Source organism: Rhododendron vialii, chromosome 5a, assembly GCF_030253575.1.
Source record: "Rhododendron vialii isolate Sample 1 chromosome 5a, ASM3025357v1".
Lineage (NCBI taxonomy): Eukaryota > Viridiplantae > Streptophyta > Magnoliopsida > Ericales > Ericaceae > Rhododendron > Rhododendron vialii.
The window spans coordinates 26,683,004-26,700,064 of record NC_080561.1 but is presented as its reverse complement, the minus strand read 5'-3'; the positions used below and the strand labels follow the sequence as shown (position 1 = coordinate 26,700,064).

Here is a 17,061-nt window from a genome sequence, read left to right as displayed (position 1 = left end):
GCTTTTAGCACGCTTTTTTAAAATAGACTTCTTCTGCTATTTCGTGTAGTATCCAAAATATTCTTCTATTTTACTGATTTCACCCGTTAATGCCTCCTTGGCACGGTATTTGACTCTTCGCTCGTGGGAATCCTGATCTACGTGCTTGGCTTTGTTCCTTTAACTCGGAAGGGTCCCTATTCATCAATAGTAATAGAGCCCGATGAGCTAGACATCCTGAAACAATCATTTTTATTGTAATTCAGTTTTGTTAGTACAAGTGTGAGGTGTCATTCTCTTAAGTAAGAGTAAGCCAAGCTATGAGAATGACTTGGCTAAGCTACTTTAGGTGGCTATAGGCTAATGTGGCAGATTCTATTTTTTTCTATTTGTTTTTTTTTAATTCCTAGAGGATAGTAGAAACTATTACACGTACTCAAGGAAAAACATTTGTACTTCACCTCTTTTCTTTTCTTTTTTTTGTTGTTAGTTAATTGCATGAAAACTGCTTCCAATTTTTCATTCGAAAATAAAACTAAATAATTTAATATGCCGGTCCCAACATTGCCTTTATATTAAACCGACCAACGTACGAAATTTTGGTCGGGGTGTTACAATATCCTTCCGGAAGACTCCTCGAATTTCATTATTCTGTGATGCCTTGTTTGGATGGTAATTTAAAAAAAAAATCAACTCAAAAAATACTCATTACTTTTAATTATTACTCTCATTTCTCTCTCCACTCTCTACTCTCCAATTATTATTCTCATTTCTCTCTCTCTCTCTCTCTCCACTCATCACCCTTATCTCCAATTATTACAGTACTAATTTCTCTTTCCACTTATTACTCAAAAACCGAACTCAATTTTTTTTTAAAACACCACCCAAACAAGGCAAATTACGCTAATCTTCCTTGAAATTTCTGGCAAATCCATAGACATCCTCTTTGATTTTAGGCCTTTTAGGAATTACTCGTAATAACCTCTTTTAATTGGACTAATGTTTGTTATGTTTGTGTTTGGGCCTTCTATTTTATTTTGAAAAAATGGCGGCCCAGGACGTATTTTAGTAATTAATATCCTCTAAGAACAAATTATTGGCCGTCATTTTCCCTGTTTATTTTGTTATTGGGCTCTTTTTGTTAGGTGAAGCGAAGCCCAAGTCTAATTCTATTTGTAAGGCTAAGGACCCCCTTATTCAAAGTGTAAAGGAATAGGGCACGAGATAAAGCTGCCCTTTCTCAAAGTAGAGATCTGTTCTAGAGTGACCCCTCTCTCTTCCCTTGTTTCCTGTGGCCACTGTGGCTGTTTTTTGGGCAGACATAATTTGCCTCATTTTCTTGTTTCTCTTTTACTAAGGCTCCGTTTGTGTCGATTTAAAGTATTTTACAAGAAAACTTATTTTTAAAAAAAATATTTTACACGTAAAATAATTTCTTGATTCTTATTTTTGGATGTTTTGGTTGGAATGCAAAATTAGAGAGACAAATTAGTGAAAGAAAGAGCACGAACTGAGGAATACATTATACATACGAGTAGCGAAGTTGGCACCATAAGAGAGAGAGAGAGAGAGAGAGAGAGAGAGAGAGAGAGAGAGAGAGAGAGAGAGAGAGAGAGAGAGAGAGAGATATATGTGGGTTGAGTGCATTGGTTCAGAGCAAGACAATTCCAATTGCTATATGGACTAAGCAAAAGGTGTACTGACAAGTTTGTAAAATGAACTTATGCATGCCCATAACACCGGTAAGTCATTTTTGGTGTTTTGATAGGAAAATGTTTTACAAGAGAAAATGTTTAACCCACATTTTATTCAATCAAATACAGGAAAATAAGAAAATAATTTACAGGAAAATATTTCCAGTTGAAACAAACGGAGCCTAAAAATAAATTTTTTTTTAGGGGAAATCCAACACAGTTGAACAAATTATTTTACTACCTCGTAAATGACGTATTTTCATTAGGAGCAAGCAACTGCAGAAAACTGCACGGCTTAAGTGGGTAAAATTAACACTTCCTAAATTCACTCCAAAACAAAGCAGGGCCCACTGCGTGCTCTCCTGTCTTCTTTCAAAAGAATAATAAAACTGCCTAATCTCCCAAATGCATATATGGCAGATTTCAAACGGAAAGTCTAAAGAAACCGACGGGGGAGACCCACGGTGAGTACTGACGGCACACGAAACCCACTCTGGATCCTACACGATTGATTTAATTTGTTCAATAATTTTAGGAAAAAAAATTGAGTGGGCTTGCAAAAAATCAACTTAATCCGATATGTGTGAGTGTTTAATCCAATCTTTCCATTTTTGAAAAATCGGAAAAAAATGGAAAGATTGGATGAATAATGAGAAGATTAGATCAATCACTTACACATATCGGATTGAACTGATTTTTGATGAGTCCACTTGGTTTTTAAAAAAAAAATTATTGAATGGCTCGGAATGAGCCCCGCGTGCCGTTGGTACGTATGGTCGGTGTCTCCGGTCGGTATGCGTAGCAGAGTCCATTTCCAAGTGTTATGGACCTCGTTCGTTTTGGAGTTTTGGATTCTAATAATTATCTTATTTCTTTTCAATCATTACTCTCATTTTTCTCTCTATATTTTTTCAATCATTACTTTATTTCTTTTCACGCTATAGAGTCCGCCAACGGCAAAAAAAAAAAAACCCTCAGAAAATCAACTTTCATTTCGAGTCCCACCGCCAATCCATAAATCATCTTGCTGTTCAAGCAAAAAAGAGCATGTGGTAGAACTGGTGAATTCCTTTTTGCTTCCGCACAAGGGTCCCTTTTCTTACATTGATTTGACTCAATTTTTGTTGTTTTGTGCAATTCACTTTCTTTGTTTAATCCTGCTGCCATGCAAACAAACAATTGACAGGCATATTTATGTCATTGTTACATTCTCAATTTACTGGTACATTAAACATGTGATTGGTGTGAAGTTTATTTTAGTACTGTTGTTTATCCGTCATAAGAAAGCTACTCGTCACTCGCACATGCATCACGTGTGCCTGACCTATAGTACATATAATATGTTTCATGTTACGATCCATGCTGCTCATTTTGTAATTATCGATATCCATCATTCATTCAAACACTATTTAATCGGATCGATATTATTACATATTCCAATGATCATGCTTTCTTTAGAGCAAAGGAAAAGTCTGATCTTATTGATGTCTGACGAGCTTTATTTTTCTACTGAATGGTGAACATATATATGTCAAATTTTATAAAAGTTATGGTTCTAATAATCACTCAAGATCGTGAACGATTCTATTTCACGTCACAAAGAGGATTGCGACACTAGAGATTCTTGTCTTGTGCGATAATCTTAGCCACATAATGTGCATGAGCGTAGGTGTGAGCAAAAAAGGGAGCGCGAGCGTGACACTGTCTCTCGAAAATAACTCAAACTACTAAAATTCACGAAAGCAAAATTGAATGAGCAAGCATAAAAGCAAGGCTGGCCTCGATGTTTGGGTTGCCTAAGCCCGTCTCAAATTTGGTTGCCCACTTAAAGTCAATTAAAAAATAGTCAAAAAAATAAAATCAAGATTACATTGTGCTTTTAGTTTGAATAATATAAAAATAAATAAATATTAACCCTGGTTATAGTGCTTTATGATTTAGCATGATTTGATTAAAACAAATTATGATGCGTTTCTATTTACTGTTAGCTTTCATTTAGTTATTTTTCTTATTTTGATCAATGTTCAATGTTTAATGATAAAATGAAAAGAGAAACATTACAGACCAACTTGCAAAAATACAAGCTTGACTTAAAAATTAATTAATTTTTTCATTGAAGTTTTTTAAAGTGATGCCTGTGTATATACATATGAAGGTATATTTTTTTGATATATTTGCATAAATGAACAAATATCCCTCCACTCTATGGACAAATTAGAAAAACAAAAAAGCTATGAGCAGAGACAATCTGCAGGGACAAACACGTTTGGCCCCATTTGGATCCCGAAAAAATCTAGAAAAATATCTATAAATTTTTGAATATTATTTTATGGGGCCCTGTAAAAAATCAGCTCCAGCGGATATCGGTAAGTATTACTTTTGGATTCGTAGGGGCGAACTGAGCAGTTTCACCCTTACTTACCAAAAGTAATACTTATCGATATCCGCTGGAGCTGATTTTTTACAGGGCCCCATAAAATAATATTCAAAAATTTATGGATATTTTTCTAGATTTTTTCGGGATCCAAATGGGGCCAAACGCATTTGTCCCTGCTCATAGCAGGACTGTTAGAAAAAAAGGAGAGAAAGAAGTGGGTGCATGTGCAGTCAATGACGAGAAGAGAGAGAGGGGGGATTATTTATAAACATATATTCACAATTTTTTTTTTTGGGATTACCCTGGCCCGGGGTTGCCAAATCCGAAGATTTGCGGGGCTTACCCGGGGCCGCCCCTGCGTAAAAGCAAGAACTGAAAGTAGGAACGGAATATCATACCACAAAATTATTCGACCTAAAGTCAGAAATTATAATTGGCATGCAACGTGGCCTAAACATCTCCATATCCAATAAAGGACCATCAATCCAAAAGTGCCCACTAGAAAACAGAACAAAGGCCAAAGCTGATAGAAAGTGGCAGAAAAAACCACCACATGCTTATCTCGCTCTCACCTATTTGCTCATCCCCGACTCATCATTTTCCTAGAATCAAACAACTTGACTGACCCCTCAAGACCACTTATTGGTGGAAGCCATAAAAACACTACCTGCTAAACCAATGAGTGATGAACATATGGCCAAACACACTATTTGCCAATTACTAAAAATGTATACGTGCATATCTACGAAGCACCGACACTCCTAGAGGTCGGCGTATTTCCGTGTCCGACAAGGGGACGCGAGGACATGCAAGGACACAACAAAATACGTATGGGACACACCATTAGGGCCGGTCCAAGGAATTTGGATGCTTAAGGCTAAATTGTGGGGTGGTGCCCTACGTATTTTTAAAATTAAACAACAATGATAGAAATGTTTTTTTATATTACTACTTTAGACTTTATAATGTACTCCCTCTGTCCCAAATTCTTTGTCTAGTCCGCAAAACGGAGTGTTAAAAATAATACTATTTTTGCAAGAAAAAATCAAAAGTTTTTCAACAACTTACTAGATATCAATTAATATTTTTAATTTGTGAAAAAAGTTTGAATTTTTTCTTGAAAAAATTATATTATTTTTAACACTCCGTTTTGCAGACCGGACAAAGAATTTGCGACGGAGGGAGTATGTTAATTGCTTTGCCACTAACGGCCGAAGTGGTTGCCTTAAATTCTACTCGACTTGGTTTCAAAACCTGGCAGCTACAATAGTATTATTTTTGGGGAAAAATCATTTCAAAAGAAAAAGCTGCCCAGAAGACTCGAACTCAAACACTCCACATTGACTAAAATCAACTTACCGTTGAGCTATCAAAAACATTTGTGTTATAAAACGAACAAAAAATATATATACTAATTTACAAATAATATTAGAGTGCTCCTAAAATTTCAACTTTTTTGAATGCCTGAGGCCCAGGCCTCTTGGGCCTTGGGCTTGGGCCGGCCCTACACACCACGTGGTGTGTCCAATAAAATTAATTATTTTTCTTAGAGGGATTTATATGACAGTGACATGCGAGCAGGGGTGGATCGAGTAAGGGGCACATACCCCCACCCCATCCCCCCCTTTTTTTTTTAAAAAAAATTTATAGTTTATTTTTTTATATGTAAAAATGAGTGTTTTTTTTTTTTGTGGCAAAAATGAGTGGGAGAACGAGAAACCCACACAGAAAACTCGACGGGGAGAATTCACTCGACGCTTGATTTACTTTGTCGTTGTCGGTCACTTGTCTCTGTGGTTGTCACCCGTCACTTCACCGTTTTCTCCACCAATCATCAATTAAATTTGGGGCTACACAACAAAAGTAACATTTTATTGAAAGAACTTTTAATTTGGGGCTACATAATTCAGGACTTTTTATTCTTTTCTTTTAAGATTTATAATATATATCTTGATTGTTTGGAAAAATTAGGCCTTCATTTCTTTACTTGGTTTTTACCTAATCAATGAAATTTACAATTCAATTTTTCATTGTTTGTGCCTTTGCACTTAATTTCAATTTTTGCTTAAGGTTATTAGTATAATATGCCCCTACGTGAGACAAATCCTGGGTCCACCACTGCATGTGAGGGACACGACGTGGGTTGAATATGTAATTTTTTTATTTTTTTGAGATAAATGTGTATTATTTTAAATATTTTGGGTTAAAAATGTAATATGATGCATATATGATAATTGTTTATATATTGAAGCTTCATGGTTATATATATTGAAGCTTCATGCTTATACATCTTACTATATTTTCACTGGTATAAAATAAATTAATAGTATTTTTTTTTCCCGTATCTGTGTCCCTATTTTTTACTAAGAGATTTTGTGTCGGTATCCGTATCGATCCGTGTTTGTAGCCGTGCTACATAGGTGCATATATATAAACACATATGCCGAATGAGTTTTGCTATGATTACAAACACTTGCACACACAAGTGCACAAACTCACTCACATTGAGTGCGGGCCCCGCAGACATTGCACACACATTGTGTGTGTGAACCCCACACTCAATGTGAATGAGTTTGTACATTTGTGTGTGCAAGGGTTTGTGGTTGTAAATTTATTGATGTCGAATGTACAATGCAGGCTGTGCATGACTTGTGTCCGGATTTTCCACAATAATTTTTCTTACGAGAATCGTTACCAAATGCATAACTACGTTGTTTTTAAGTACAAGTTTGATTTCATTTGCCTGCTTCATAATGCATGAAATATTTCGTTGTGCAATATGCGAAATACACAAAGAGACGAATCTATAATCAAATACAAGCTCTAATCAATAAGGGATGAATCAATCCGCTATATATTTACCATTAAGAACTCGTATTACACACGGTGCCCTCTTTTTTGTTTGTTTTTGTTTCTGGATAAATAAAAAGTAATACTAAAAAAATTCACCTTAACCACTAATATTCATGTCTCCTCTCTTGGTTTTCCCAGTCAACAGAGAACAACCTTTCAAACCTCTTCCGGTTCAAATATATATATTTTTCTCTTAATACAATTTGCTGTTAATGTTATATCGTAAATTGATGAGAGATAAATGCCTATGGTAATCACATTTGAATTCTACATTTTGGATATGATGTATGTCAGCCGTGCATTGATAGAATGTACTCCACTGCATAGCAAATGAGACATTTCACCAATATCGTACCCAAAATTTGATACTCGATCAAATTAATTTGGCCACCAAAGTATTATTAAAGGGAAAGACTATAATACACCCCCCCCTAAAAGGGTGTACCATATGCACCTATTTTATGATTCATTCATAACATTTTAGTGTGTTTCGAAACTTTTATTCTAGAATTCATAACATTTCAGCAGTACGATTCGTAACATTTTCATTATGATTCTTAACATTTTGGTGTATCTCGTAACCTTTATACGATTCGTAACTTTCTAACAATACGATTCGTAATATTTTATCTATAATTTATAAAATTTTGGGGGTGCATATCATATACACTCAAATAAGAAATATGTATGACTTTCCCATTATTAACGGGACTGTTTTTTTTTGTTTTTGTGTGCGCTCCCATAGGTGCTACAATACTGCGCTTGATATTTCTTGAATGCAGGGGTCCAGACTCATATATGAAGCCTCTTCCCTACTTTCTCTCCGCCTCCAAATGCCAAGAGAGAGAAAATTAGAGGGAGAAATCTCACACATACAGGGAGAACAAAAGCATTGTATACAGACAGACAGTCAAATTCATTGTCTGTTATGATGGAATCGTCTTCATCAACTTCAAATTTCGAAGCCAACTTGAACCGACTTCAAGAATCGAAGATGATCAAAAAGCTAAGGGAGGTCGGGAGCGAAGAAAATCAAGCGGAAGAGGTGGTGAAAATAGAGAAAACCAGATGGAAGAGTGATGCCGAGCAACAGGCATACTCTGTGAATCTCATCGAAGCCCTCAGTCAAAGAAGCCAAGGGAATTTGTCTCGGATGGCAGCAGTTTCTGCCGTCCGAGAGACCGCGGATAGGCTGCTGGCCACCGCGGCCAAGGGGAGGACTCGATGGAGTAGATCAATTCTTATGAGTCGACTCAGGTTAGCCACCGGATACCCGAATTATTAGGGTCTGTTTAGAACTTGTGGAAAGGAAAAATAAATGGTTGAAAGAAAATGTGATAACTGTAAGACAACATGTATTGCTTTTAAAAGTTTGTTTTCTTATTGTTTCTCCCCACTTTCTTTCTTAACCAAACAAATTTTCCTTTCCTTTTCTTGTCTTTTCCTTATGTTTTCAAGCAAAGCCTTAATTTCCTTCTATCAACAACCACTCTGATTCCAAATGTCTAGCTAGTTTTGTTTCTAATATCCTTCAAAGATTAGAGCATTTTTGACTCATGGCTTCAAATTGGGATGTCAAATTTTTTTAAAGGCTTAATTGGCATTTCTGACTTTTCACATCAACAAACCTTCAGCTCCAACCTTGATGTTAAATTTTAAGTATTAAAGTACAAAACACCTACTTTTTGAATTCAAAAATGCCAAAGGTAGATTTGGCATGAGGAATCAAATTTGATGCTAATGGGATGGAGCCAAATACACTTATAATTTGACAGTGCATTTGACATCAAGGTTGGATCAAATGAGGATGCCAAATGTTACCGCTTTTACGTCATGTAGGATTTGAAGCCATGAGTTGAAGATGCTCTAACTATTTCAATTTCTTCAATAGACATATTGTACTCATTGAAGAATTATCAGCAAATGTATTTTCATTGGCATCAATATTAAGAAACTTGGATATATAATAAGACAGTTCTGCATGTTAACAAAACGGCTTCCTCTCCTCGATGAGAAAGGTCAATCAGGAAAGAAATCTCCTCAATTTCGATTTTGAGGATCTCATTCTCCCACACAAAAGCATCGTATATCAAGCTCCCAGTACCCAACCTCAATAAATCGAAAGGGGGTTTGTTTGGGCAATTTTAAATGTTATGGGGTGTTCATGGAAAACATGTATAGATGAGAGGGTTTCCGTGTAATTTCACCAAAATGAATATAGTTTGTATTATTATGTAATTACACTGAAAGATTAAAAAAAAAAGGTAAAGCGGAAATGCAAGAAGTTGAGCAATAAGATTAAGAGAGATTTACTATTTGGTGGATGAGTTTTTGTACTTGAAAGCATCAAATTGAAATATTTAAAATTGAATCCACATAGAAGATTCTTATTTTAACGGTTATACATGTTCCTCAATTTTTTTTGTAACAAGCCTATATCATTCATATTGTCAGGTTGAAACTCAACAAAAATAAGCATAAGAAGCAGAAGAAGCGAAAGGCAGCTAGATTTATCCAGTCAAAAAAGCCAGAGGCAAAGAAGCAAATACCGGCAGTACAACGAAAAGCACGGTTTCTCAGCCGATTAGTTCCCGGTTGCCAGAAACTATCATTCCTGAATCTTCTAGAAGAAACCACGGACTACATTGCAGCTCTAGAAATGCAAGTCCGAGCAATGACTGCGCTTGCTGGGCTTCTCACTGGTGCCTAATTCTTAGCGGCACCTTCTCACCGGCCTGGCTCTAGCTGTTCCTAGACGTGCTAGCTAGCATGCCAATAGATATATTCTTACCTTCACATAAATTAAATATATAGATAAAAAAAAGCTCATATTATTACCATTAATCGTACTGAAACTTCTTTTTTGAGTTCTTAAATAAATTCAACGTTTGTTATTGTGTAGGTATCACTCTCTCTCTCTCTCTCTCTCTTTAAATAGTATAACTCTGAGGTTTAGTAAATTTAATTTTTAGTTGTGGTTGGTTGTTTTAGTAACGCTACCATATTGAATGTTTCATATTAGAGAATTTAGGCAACAATTAATTCGATTCCACTCAATCAAACAAAACCACAAAGATTTTTAATACTGATATCGTCTTTAAGCTTTGGATTCTATATCTTTTAGCATCCCACAATGTTGTTTTTATTGTACTCCGTAGTTATTACTATTTAGTGAATTTCAAACTCTAGTTAAATGCATGAAAGTACATGGTGTCTACCACCGGGTTACCACTGTAGTACTGTACATATATGCAGTGATAGCCATTTGAGTTAATTTTGGAGACAGGATGATGATGGCTATTCGAGATACACATATGGTTTGTGAAGCTAAGAGTACTTAATAATGAGAGCCAATGTTTTTTTTTTTCCTCCAATAACTGGATTACCAGATCAGCTTTCGCTCACTTTGACTAAATCTAAGACCCTTAAGTTAGCTGTCAGGCAAACCTCCATTGACTCCAAAGTTTATAATGTTTGGTCTTTGTAGAATTTGAACTTGCGATTTCTTGGCAAGCAACCTCTTAATTAAGTTGTGGCCAAACAACTTGGGGTTGTTAGAGAGCCAATGCTGGAACAAACTTATACAAACCAATTGCTGAAAACCTATGATATATGTACGCCAATAATTGTTCTCTGACAATAGTATTCCATCAACTGAACTTAATTAGGCTGCGTTCTTGTAAACTTATAGGCTTGAAACTTATTTCGGTATTTTTTATTTTTCGTCGTAATTTTTGGGGTTAATTGTTCATCTCGACAATTAGAAAAGTATAAAAATATAGACCGATGTTAAAAAAATTCAAATAAAACGGCACTTTAGACAAATAAGATAGTTGTTTGATACTTTTTTCGTCTTTAGTGAACTCTTTTTATTTATTTTTTAATTTTGGTCATAATTTTTTACTTTTTAGACTCCTCTCATCGAGACGAATGATTAATCAAAAAATATCTCTCGAATGTAATAAAAATTTAGAAAAGACGAACAAAACACACAAAACGAAGAAAATAAGTTTAGAAGAATGAGGCCTTTGAACATTTTTCCCTTTAATATCACTTGCCGGTTTCGATTGAGTTTGGCATCTCTCTAGGTCTTGGGAATAAATCTGCTCATGTCTTTCCTGACATCCGAACATCGCACTGGCATGTTACTATTAATACTAAATATTACAATAGGATCAGAATTCTCAACCATTGAATTGCAGGGAAGCTTCTGCGCTTAATCGCGATCGTCCATCTTTTTTTCCGAGAAGATTGTTTTGATAAATATGAACATTTAACCATTAAAAATACTTTTTGATGACTGAGACGACGATATGAACGGCCCTCTCCAGTCCCATCGGGGAACATGATTGAGCACAATAATGGAGTGCCGTATATCCTATACAATCAGAAACAGACAAGTGGTGGGACAAGAATATTTAAGAACCCCACAGGGTAAACTTGGCAAATCAAAACCCCACCATACCAATTGATGGCACATGTGAGATGTGGAAAAAGAAAGACAAAACGTTGCTATGTAAACTATAGACAAATACTTTTAGCTTTTCAAACCCCACCATTGTTGGGGACACTAAGATCCTGATACCAAGAGGGATCTCTATCACATGAGTTTTGGTGTTAAAGGCAAGGGCCACATATGGATTTTCTGCTGGCTGGATTTCTCAGTCTAAAAAAACACATGATATATATGTGAGTAATTTGTTCAACGCTTTAGCAGTACCATGTGGCTTTGTCTACGTGGTACTCCTAAGTCTTAACCGTCTACGTAGCAATAAATTTTGCAATATGAACATTAAAATTCACTTTTGTTGGGTGATTGCCTGATTGAGAGACAAAGAATAACCCACATTGTGTGGCGACTATCTTTTATTTGAAGGAATTACCACATGGTACTCATCAGTATCCAATAGTTGGCCGGCGGTCACTGAAAACTAAAAGTTCACATGGAGCCATGTGACTTCCATTAAGATCATCCTTTTCAGATGAGTTACCAAATTTATGGAAGCAGGTGGCCTACTGCACAGCAGGTGCTATGCACTATCTCAACCGTTTGTTTGTATTTTGGATGGTCCAGATTTAATTACTTGGTAAAGTTTTATTTAAATCCGGACCGTCCAAAAAATAGATAGACGGTTGATATGATGCATGACCGGACTGCTGTGCACCTCTACAAACCAGGCCCCTCGGGTTCACTCAACATGTTGTAGGGCAGCACTATGTTGATTGGGATAGACATGTACATAAATGAACACATACACATGTCGTTTGGCAGGTATTTATAAAGAAGTATCTCTAATGGTAAGCTATTTTTCAAGCTAAATTAATTATTTGGCATGATGCCTAAAAAAATAAACTTCAATGGTCGGCTATTTCTCTGGCCACAAAATATAGCTTCCCTATTTCTCAAGTCAAATTTGACACAAAAGATGACAAAACTATTTTTAATGTCACTATCAACATTTGTGTGTCACTAATTTTCTGCTCAAAGTCTCTCAAAACTTCCCAAGTGATCCAACGATCGTAATAGCAAAGGTAAAATATGGCTTGACTTTTTGACAAAATACCATCTATCTAAGTAAGAGCATCCGCATAAACATTTTTGTGTATGACAGAAAGTGTAGAAAGTGGAATCCAACAAATTGTGCGTTCGGAAATTGTTAGGTAGGGAAGGAAAAAATGGTTTATTTGACATTTTTTAGAGGTTTTGTTAGTGTTAAACGTGGGGTCCTATTTTTGCATTCCCGCCCCCACCTCTCTCTCTCTCTCTCTCTCTCTCTCTCTCTCTCTCTCTCTCTCTCTCTCTCTCTCTCTCTCTCGTCTTCTATATTAGAGAAACTCCAACCCATCTCTATTCTCTCTCTCTCTCTCTCTCTCTCTCTCTCTCTCTCTCTCTCATCTTCTATATTAGAGCAACTCCAACCATCTCTATTCTGTTTGACCAAAAACAAAAACAAAAACTCAAACTCATCTCCATTTGAGCACTAAAACTTCATTTTGAAGAATGCATGTCCTCCAACCCATCTCCATATGAGGTCTCCAAAATGGAGACTCAATTCTCATTCTCTATATTTGGAGGGTCTCCTCAAATGGATACCCATCTCCATTTTTCCATTCACCAATATTCTATTTACTTTTTTGCTAGAACTTCGTCAATTATATAGAACTTTTACATTACGCATCCCTTTTCCATAAAATTGGTATTATTGGAAAGATAATAATAATACCTTCAAAATGAGTCTAATATTAAGTATATGTAAATGCATTTTGAAATAATATCAAATGTAAAATCCAACCATTTGAACTCATAATATTATTTTTTCTCATTTACACTATCCTACCATTGTATGGGTTTGAATAATGAGTTGAAATGGAAAAAAACATGCATCTAATGATCAAAGGAGGAAAAAAAACAATATCGAACAATAAATGGAGGAATAATTGAGGGGAGTTTTGAACGTGAAAAATAGAGAATTGGGTTGAAGTTGTTGATTCTCCAAAATTACTTTTTGAATAGAATATACTTTTTTGAGTCTCCAAAATGGAGAAAGAGTGAGAGATGGGTTGGAGATGCTCTAAAAAGGGTTGTTTCTACTAGCCGGGAGGTTTGCTCCCAATTTGAAAGTGTGTATTCAATTCTTGGGGGTAGGTCAACCAATTTTGTGACCGACCCTAAATAAATGAGTCTGATCACATTCGGGTGTGGAAATAACTCCTATGTTGTAAAAAAAAAAAGAGGTATACATATCACCACTCACAAATGCTTGTACACACACAAGACCCATTCACACAAGAGAGATAGTGGGCCTATACTCTAGTATGTTTGGCCCCAACCTCTATTGTGAATGGGTGTGTTGTTCTCTCTGTAAGGAGTTTTTGTTTGGCTCTTTTTTTTTATCGGACTTTGACTTATTGATTACTATACTACTACAAAACAAAATCACTCATAAAGGCCAGCTGGGTGAAGGTACTCTTCATTAGTACTAGTCTAATGCCCGTGCTTCGCACGTTTTCGCATGCTCATTGGATGAATTGGTATCGAAAAGTGTTTTGGGTTTTTGTATTGGTGATAGCAGAAAACTATCCACGTGTTGTTGACACATGAATGAGGGGAAAAAAGCTATTTAGAAAACTAAGAACATTTTATAAACATATGGGCCCTTCAATATGTTAACACAGTGTTCAGATATGTAAAGCCCCAATTGGCCAATTTCAATCTCTTTCTTATAACTTCAATTTTGAAAGTACGCAACTACAAGGAACTTGGCAAGTACTTGTGTACCACATATATAATGCTATTATCAAGAGTCTAAGCAATTGGAAGGATAGCGTATTTTCAGGGAGTCGATAGCATATTTTTCAGATGTCAACAGCAAAGGGTGATGCAGATCAAGCTGGGTAAGCTTGCTTGGATCTTGGGTTAGTGTCGCACATAGAACCATCTTCACAAGCCTAGGGTAAGCTTTACCCTTAAAGCCCCTTTCAATACCCTTGTAACATATTAAAACCAATTTTAAGTACAAGCTACCTGTCACATGTTAAATACTTCGCCAGACATTTAGACAAAACTAAATAGGAAATTTGAACAAAAGTAACATTATTATCAAAGATCCATTAGGCCTTAGGGGATGCATTTAAGTATCTATATTAGACTTGTTAACTGTGGGTTCTAATACAACTCGTTCAAACAAAAATTTGTGATAGCCGGTATGAAGGCACTCAAATTTGAGCAAGAAACAAAAAAAAAAAATCAGAATTAGGAAGTACACACATCCAAAACATTGCTCCAGGTATCACGAAAGTATATTGACAGCCCTCACAAGTTTATGAAACCACCATAATTGGCAATTCACCAAGAAACCAATAGTTGAATACATATGATACGATCTTGGATACCTGATTGCAGTTTCATCTAAGGTGTATCTAATGCTTGCAGCACATAACACTGACCAAAAATTGCAGCAATGCTTGTGGGGCATGCCCAACAGTGCGGAAGTTTCAACTATTCCAAGGAGGTGAAGAAAATTAGAACTCACTATCTTCTTGTGGTTTTTAAGGAACCAAATATGGAAGGAAGGAGGGAAGAGGCTTCTGAGATCCCCACCACTGGAGCACGTTAATTGAAGAATAGTGGGAAGCCAAGATTGGTTTGCTCCCCTGAGTAATCGATCTGTTTCATCAACAACCTAAAAAATTGACCTCGTCAAAGGATACTTTTCCAGAGAAACTCCAAAATCAAAAGCAATGAATGTTAAATTGATATCCACTGCTAACAACAAGTATACACAATGCTTGGTAAAACAAACTTATTCACGTTCATCTTCTTTTCAACCAAGTTATTCACCTTCTTCTTGCTCGCCCTCTTCTTGATTGCCCTGTTCTTTTCTTCTTCCTCATCAAATTTTCAATCATTGTTGCCCAGTGGCCTTTTTTGACCAGTTTTTCATTAGTCAAGAAGTTAATATACATACGTAGCAATATATCCTTAAACAAGCCAAACTTTCTTCCGCAAATGTAGTAGAATGAGAATCCAAGCAAAACAATAAAATACCTCATCCTCAGCCCCAGATCGATACCCCCAGAGCCATGACAAATCAGCAGGCATAAGACCAACCTCTCCTTCATTGAACCTTCAGAAATTTACTGAATTGAAGCTGTTGGGTCACATCCTATTGCCTCAACGTCACAATCCTTAGACCCTTGCAATGCGATCATATGTCTGTTTAGAAGGAACCACACACAAGTTGCATTTTTGTCTTTCCTATCTTGAAAGAGAAAGGGAAGAAAAGCAATCAACTAACAAAGACATACCTTTAGAAGGAATGCTGCTACATCTTTCAATGGCGAAAATTCCGAGAACATGCACCAGTTGGGAACTGACCATCAATCTGAAAAATCGAGAACTACTTTTGATTAAAAAATTCTCTTGATGACGATATATAGTATACCTTACATCCCAAACTTGTGTACAAGACTCCACATACTCATACCTTGAGAATAGATAATCAAAATGTTGTTTACACGCAATTTTCCAACACTGGATCTCAGGTCTGGACGTCCTCTGTTTTTGCCTTTGGTATTTCGGCCATAACTTTCCCATTGGACATCCGTTTCACTCGATTCAAAGGGCGTTGAATAGTTAATTCGGTTCTCTACAACTTTGTTTAAATACTATTTCCCAAACCCGAAGTTTGGAAGGCTAAAAGGGGCTTGAAATCAGAGTCTAGAAACTCGAAACACTTTTGCATGATCCTCTTTGTGCCTGAGCCTGAGGACCCCTATACTGTTAAAATCACTGCAAACACTTTCAGAACACTTTTTTCACACTTATCTGAACTAACCACAATCTTTGAAACCTACCAGGGAGGTCGACGGTCGGAGCAATAATTGGTTGGACTAAAAGGAGAGAGAGAGAGAGAGAGAGCTGCAAGTCGGATATATGTGAGATCATCTTGGCTTTGATTTTTCTTGGTAGGGAAGTAAGACAATAAGTGAGGAAAATCTGGAGGAAAGTTCTTACATGTTCTCCTTCTTTTAAGAGATTGATTTGTCCTTCCCGTCCTTCCCCAGAAAATAAGGGGAAAGAGTTTGTCCTTGAGGTACTGTAGTTACGGCTTAAAACTGTAGAAAAAGCACGGGTTATTGAGTGAAGGAAGCAAAACATAGAATACCTAAACTACCATCAGTTCAACACATGCAAGAACCAATTGGAGGGCAAACCTTACGAGGGCAATTTCGTATTTTCAGGGTATGTCTTGGCTTACCATCCTTGTTTCTTATATTACAGGTGTATTGATTAGGCCTCCGATTATGACTGACAAAATGAATTAATTGTGTACTCTAATAATTAACCTGGCGTGTATTGCACGAACATGAGCATCAGAGTCACTACAAGAAATTTGGGATTTGCCAGCGGCCAATAGCATTGGCAAAAGTGTCTCAAAGCGCTGCTATAGACTTGTGTGCCCTATACTTAGAAAACCCTCAAACTGAATAAAACGTACTTATAAATAGAATTGATGTCCGCGCCTGCTTGTCTGGACCAACTTCACCCTCGTCGGAACCGACATTACCGGCAATTTGACCGCTTGAGCTGCCTGGTCTGGACCACCAAAGATGTTGGGACTAGCAAATTTGAAGCCACACCCAAAGAGGAACTCA

The 17,061-nt window shown here is 36.4% G+C and overlaps 1 protein-coding gene and 1 long non-coding RNA gene across 2 annotated transcripts; one reads left to right on the top strand and one right to left on the bottom strand.

Moving 5' to 3' along the window:
* Positions 1 to 7,658: 7,658 nt before the first annotated feature.
* LOC131325614 (transcription factor bHLH149-like) lies at positions 7,659 to 9,804 on the top strand. The gene is made up of 2 exons (XM_058357948.1): positions 7,659 to 8,160; positions 9,358 to 9,804. Exons 1-2 carry the CDS (start codon positions 7,832 to 7,834, stop codon positions 9,611 to 9,613), a joined length of 585 nt encoding a protein of 194 aa, XP_058213931.1. The 5' UTR covers positions 7,659 to 7,831; the 3' UTR covers positions 9,614 to 9,804.
* Positions 9,805 to 13,923: 4,119 nt separating this feature from the next.
* Positions 13,924 to 16,318, bottom strand: LOC131325613 (uncharacterized). Its single transcript, XR_009199758.1, has 3 exons — positions 15,891 to 16,318; positions 15,712 to 15,788; positions 13,924 to 15,619 (listed from the first exon to the last, which is right to left on the bottom strand). It is a non-coding gene; the product is annotated as an uncharacterized LOC131325613 (long non-coding RNA).
* Between the last annotated feature and the right edge of the window lie 743 nt (positions 16,319 to 17,061).

Coding starts and splice junctions, on each gene's coding strand:
- LOC131325614 (XM_058357948.1), top strand. CDS start 7,832: ATGATGGAATCGTCTTCATCAACTTCAAATTTCGAAGCCAACTTGAAC. Junction 8,161..9,357: donor ATTCTTATGAGTCGACTCAG/GTTAGCCACCGG, acceptor TCATATTGTCAG/GTTGAAACTCAACAAAAATA.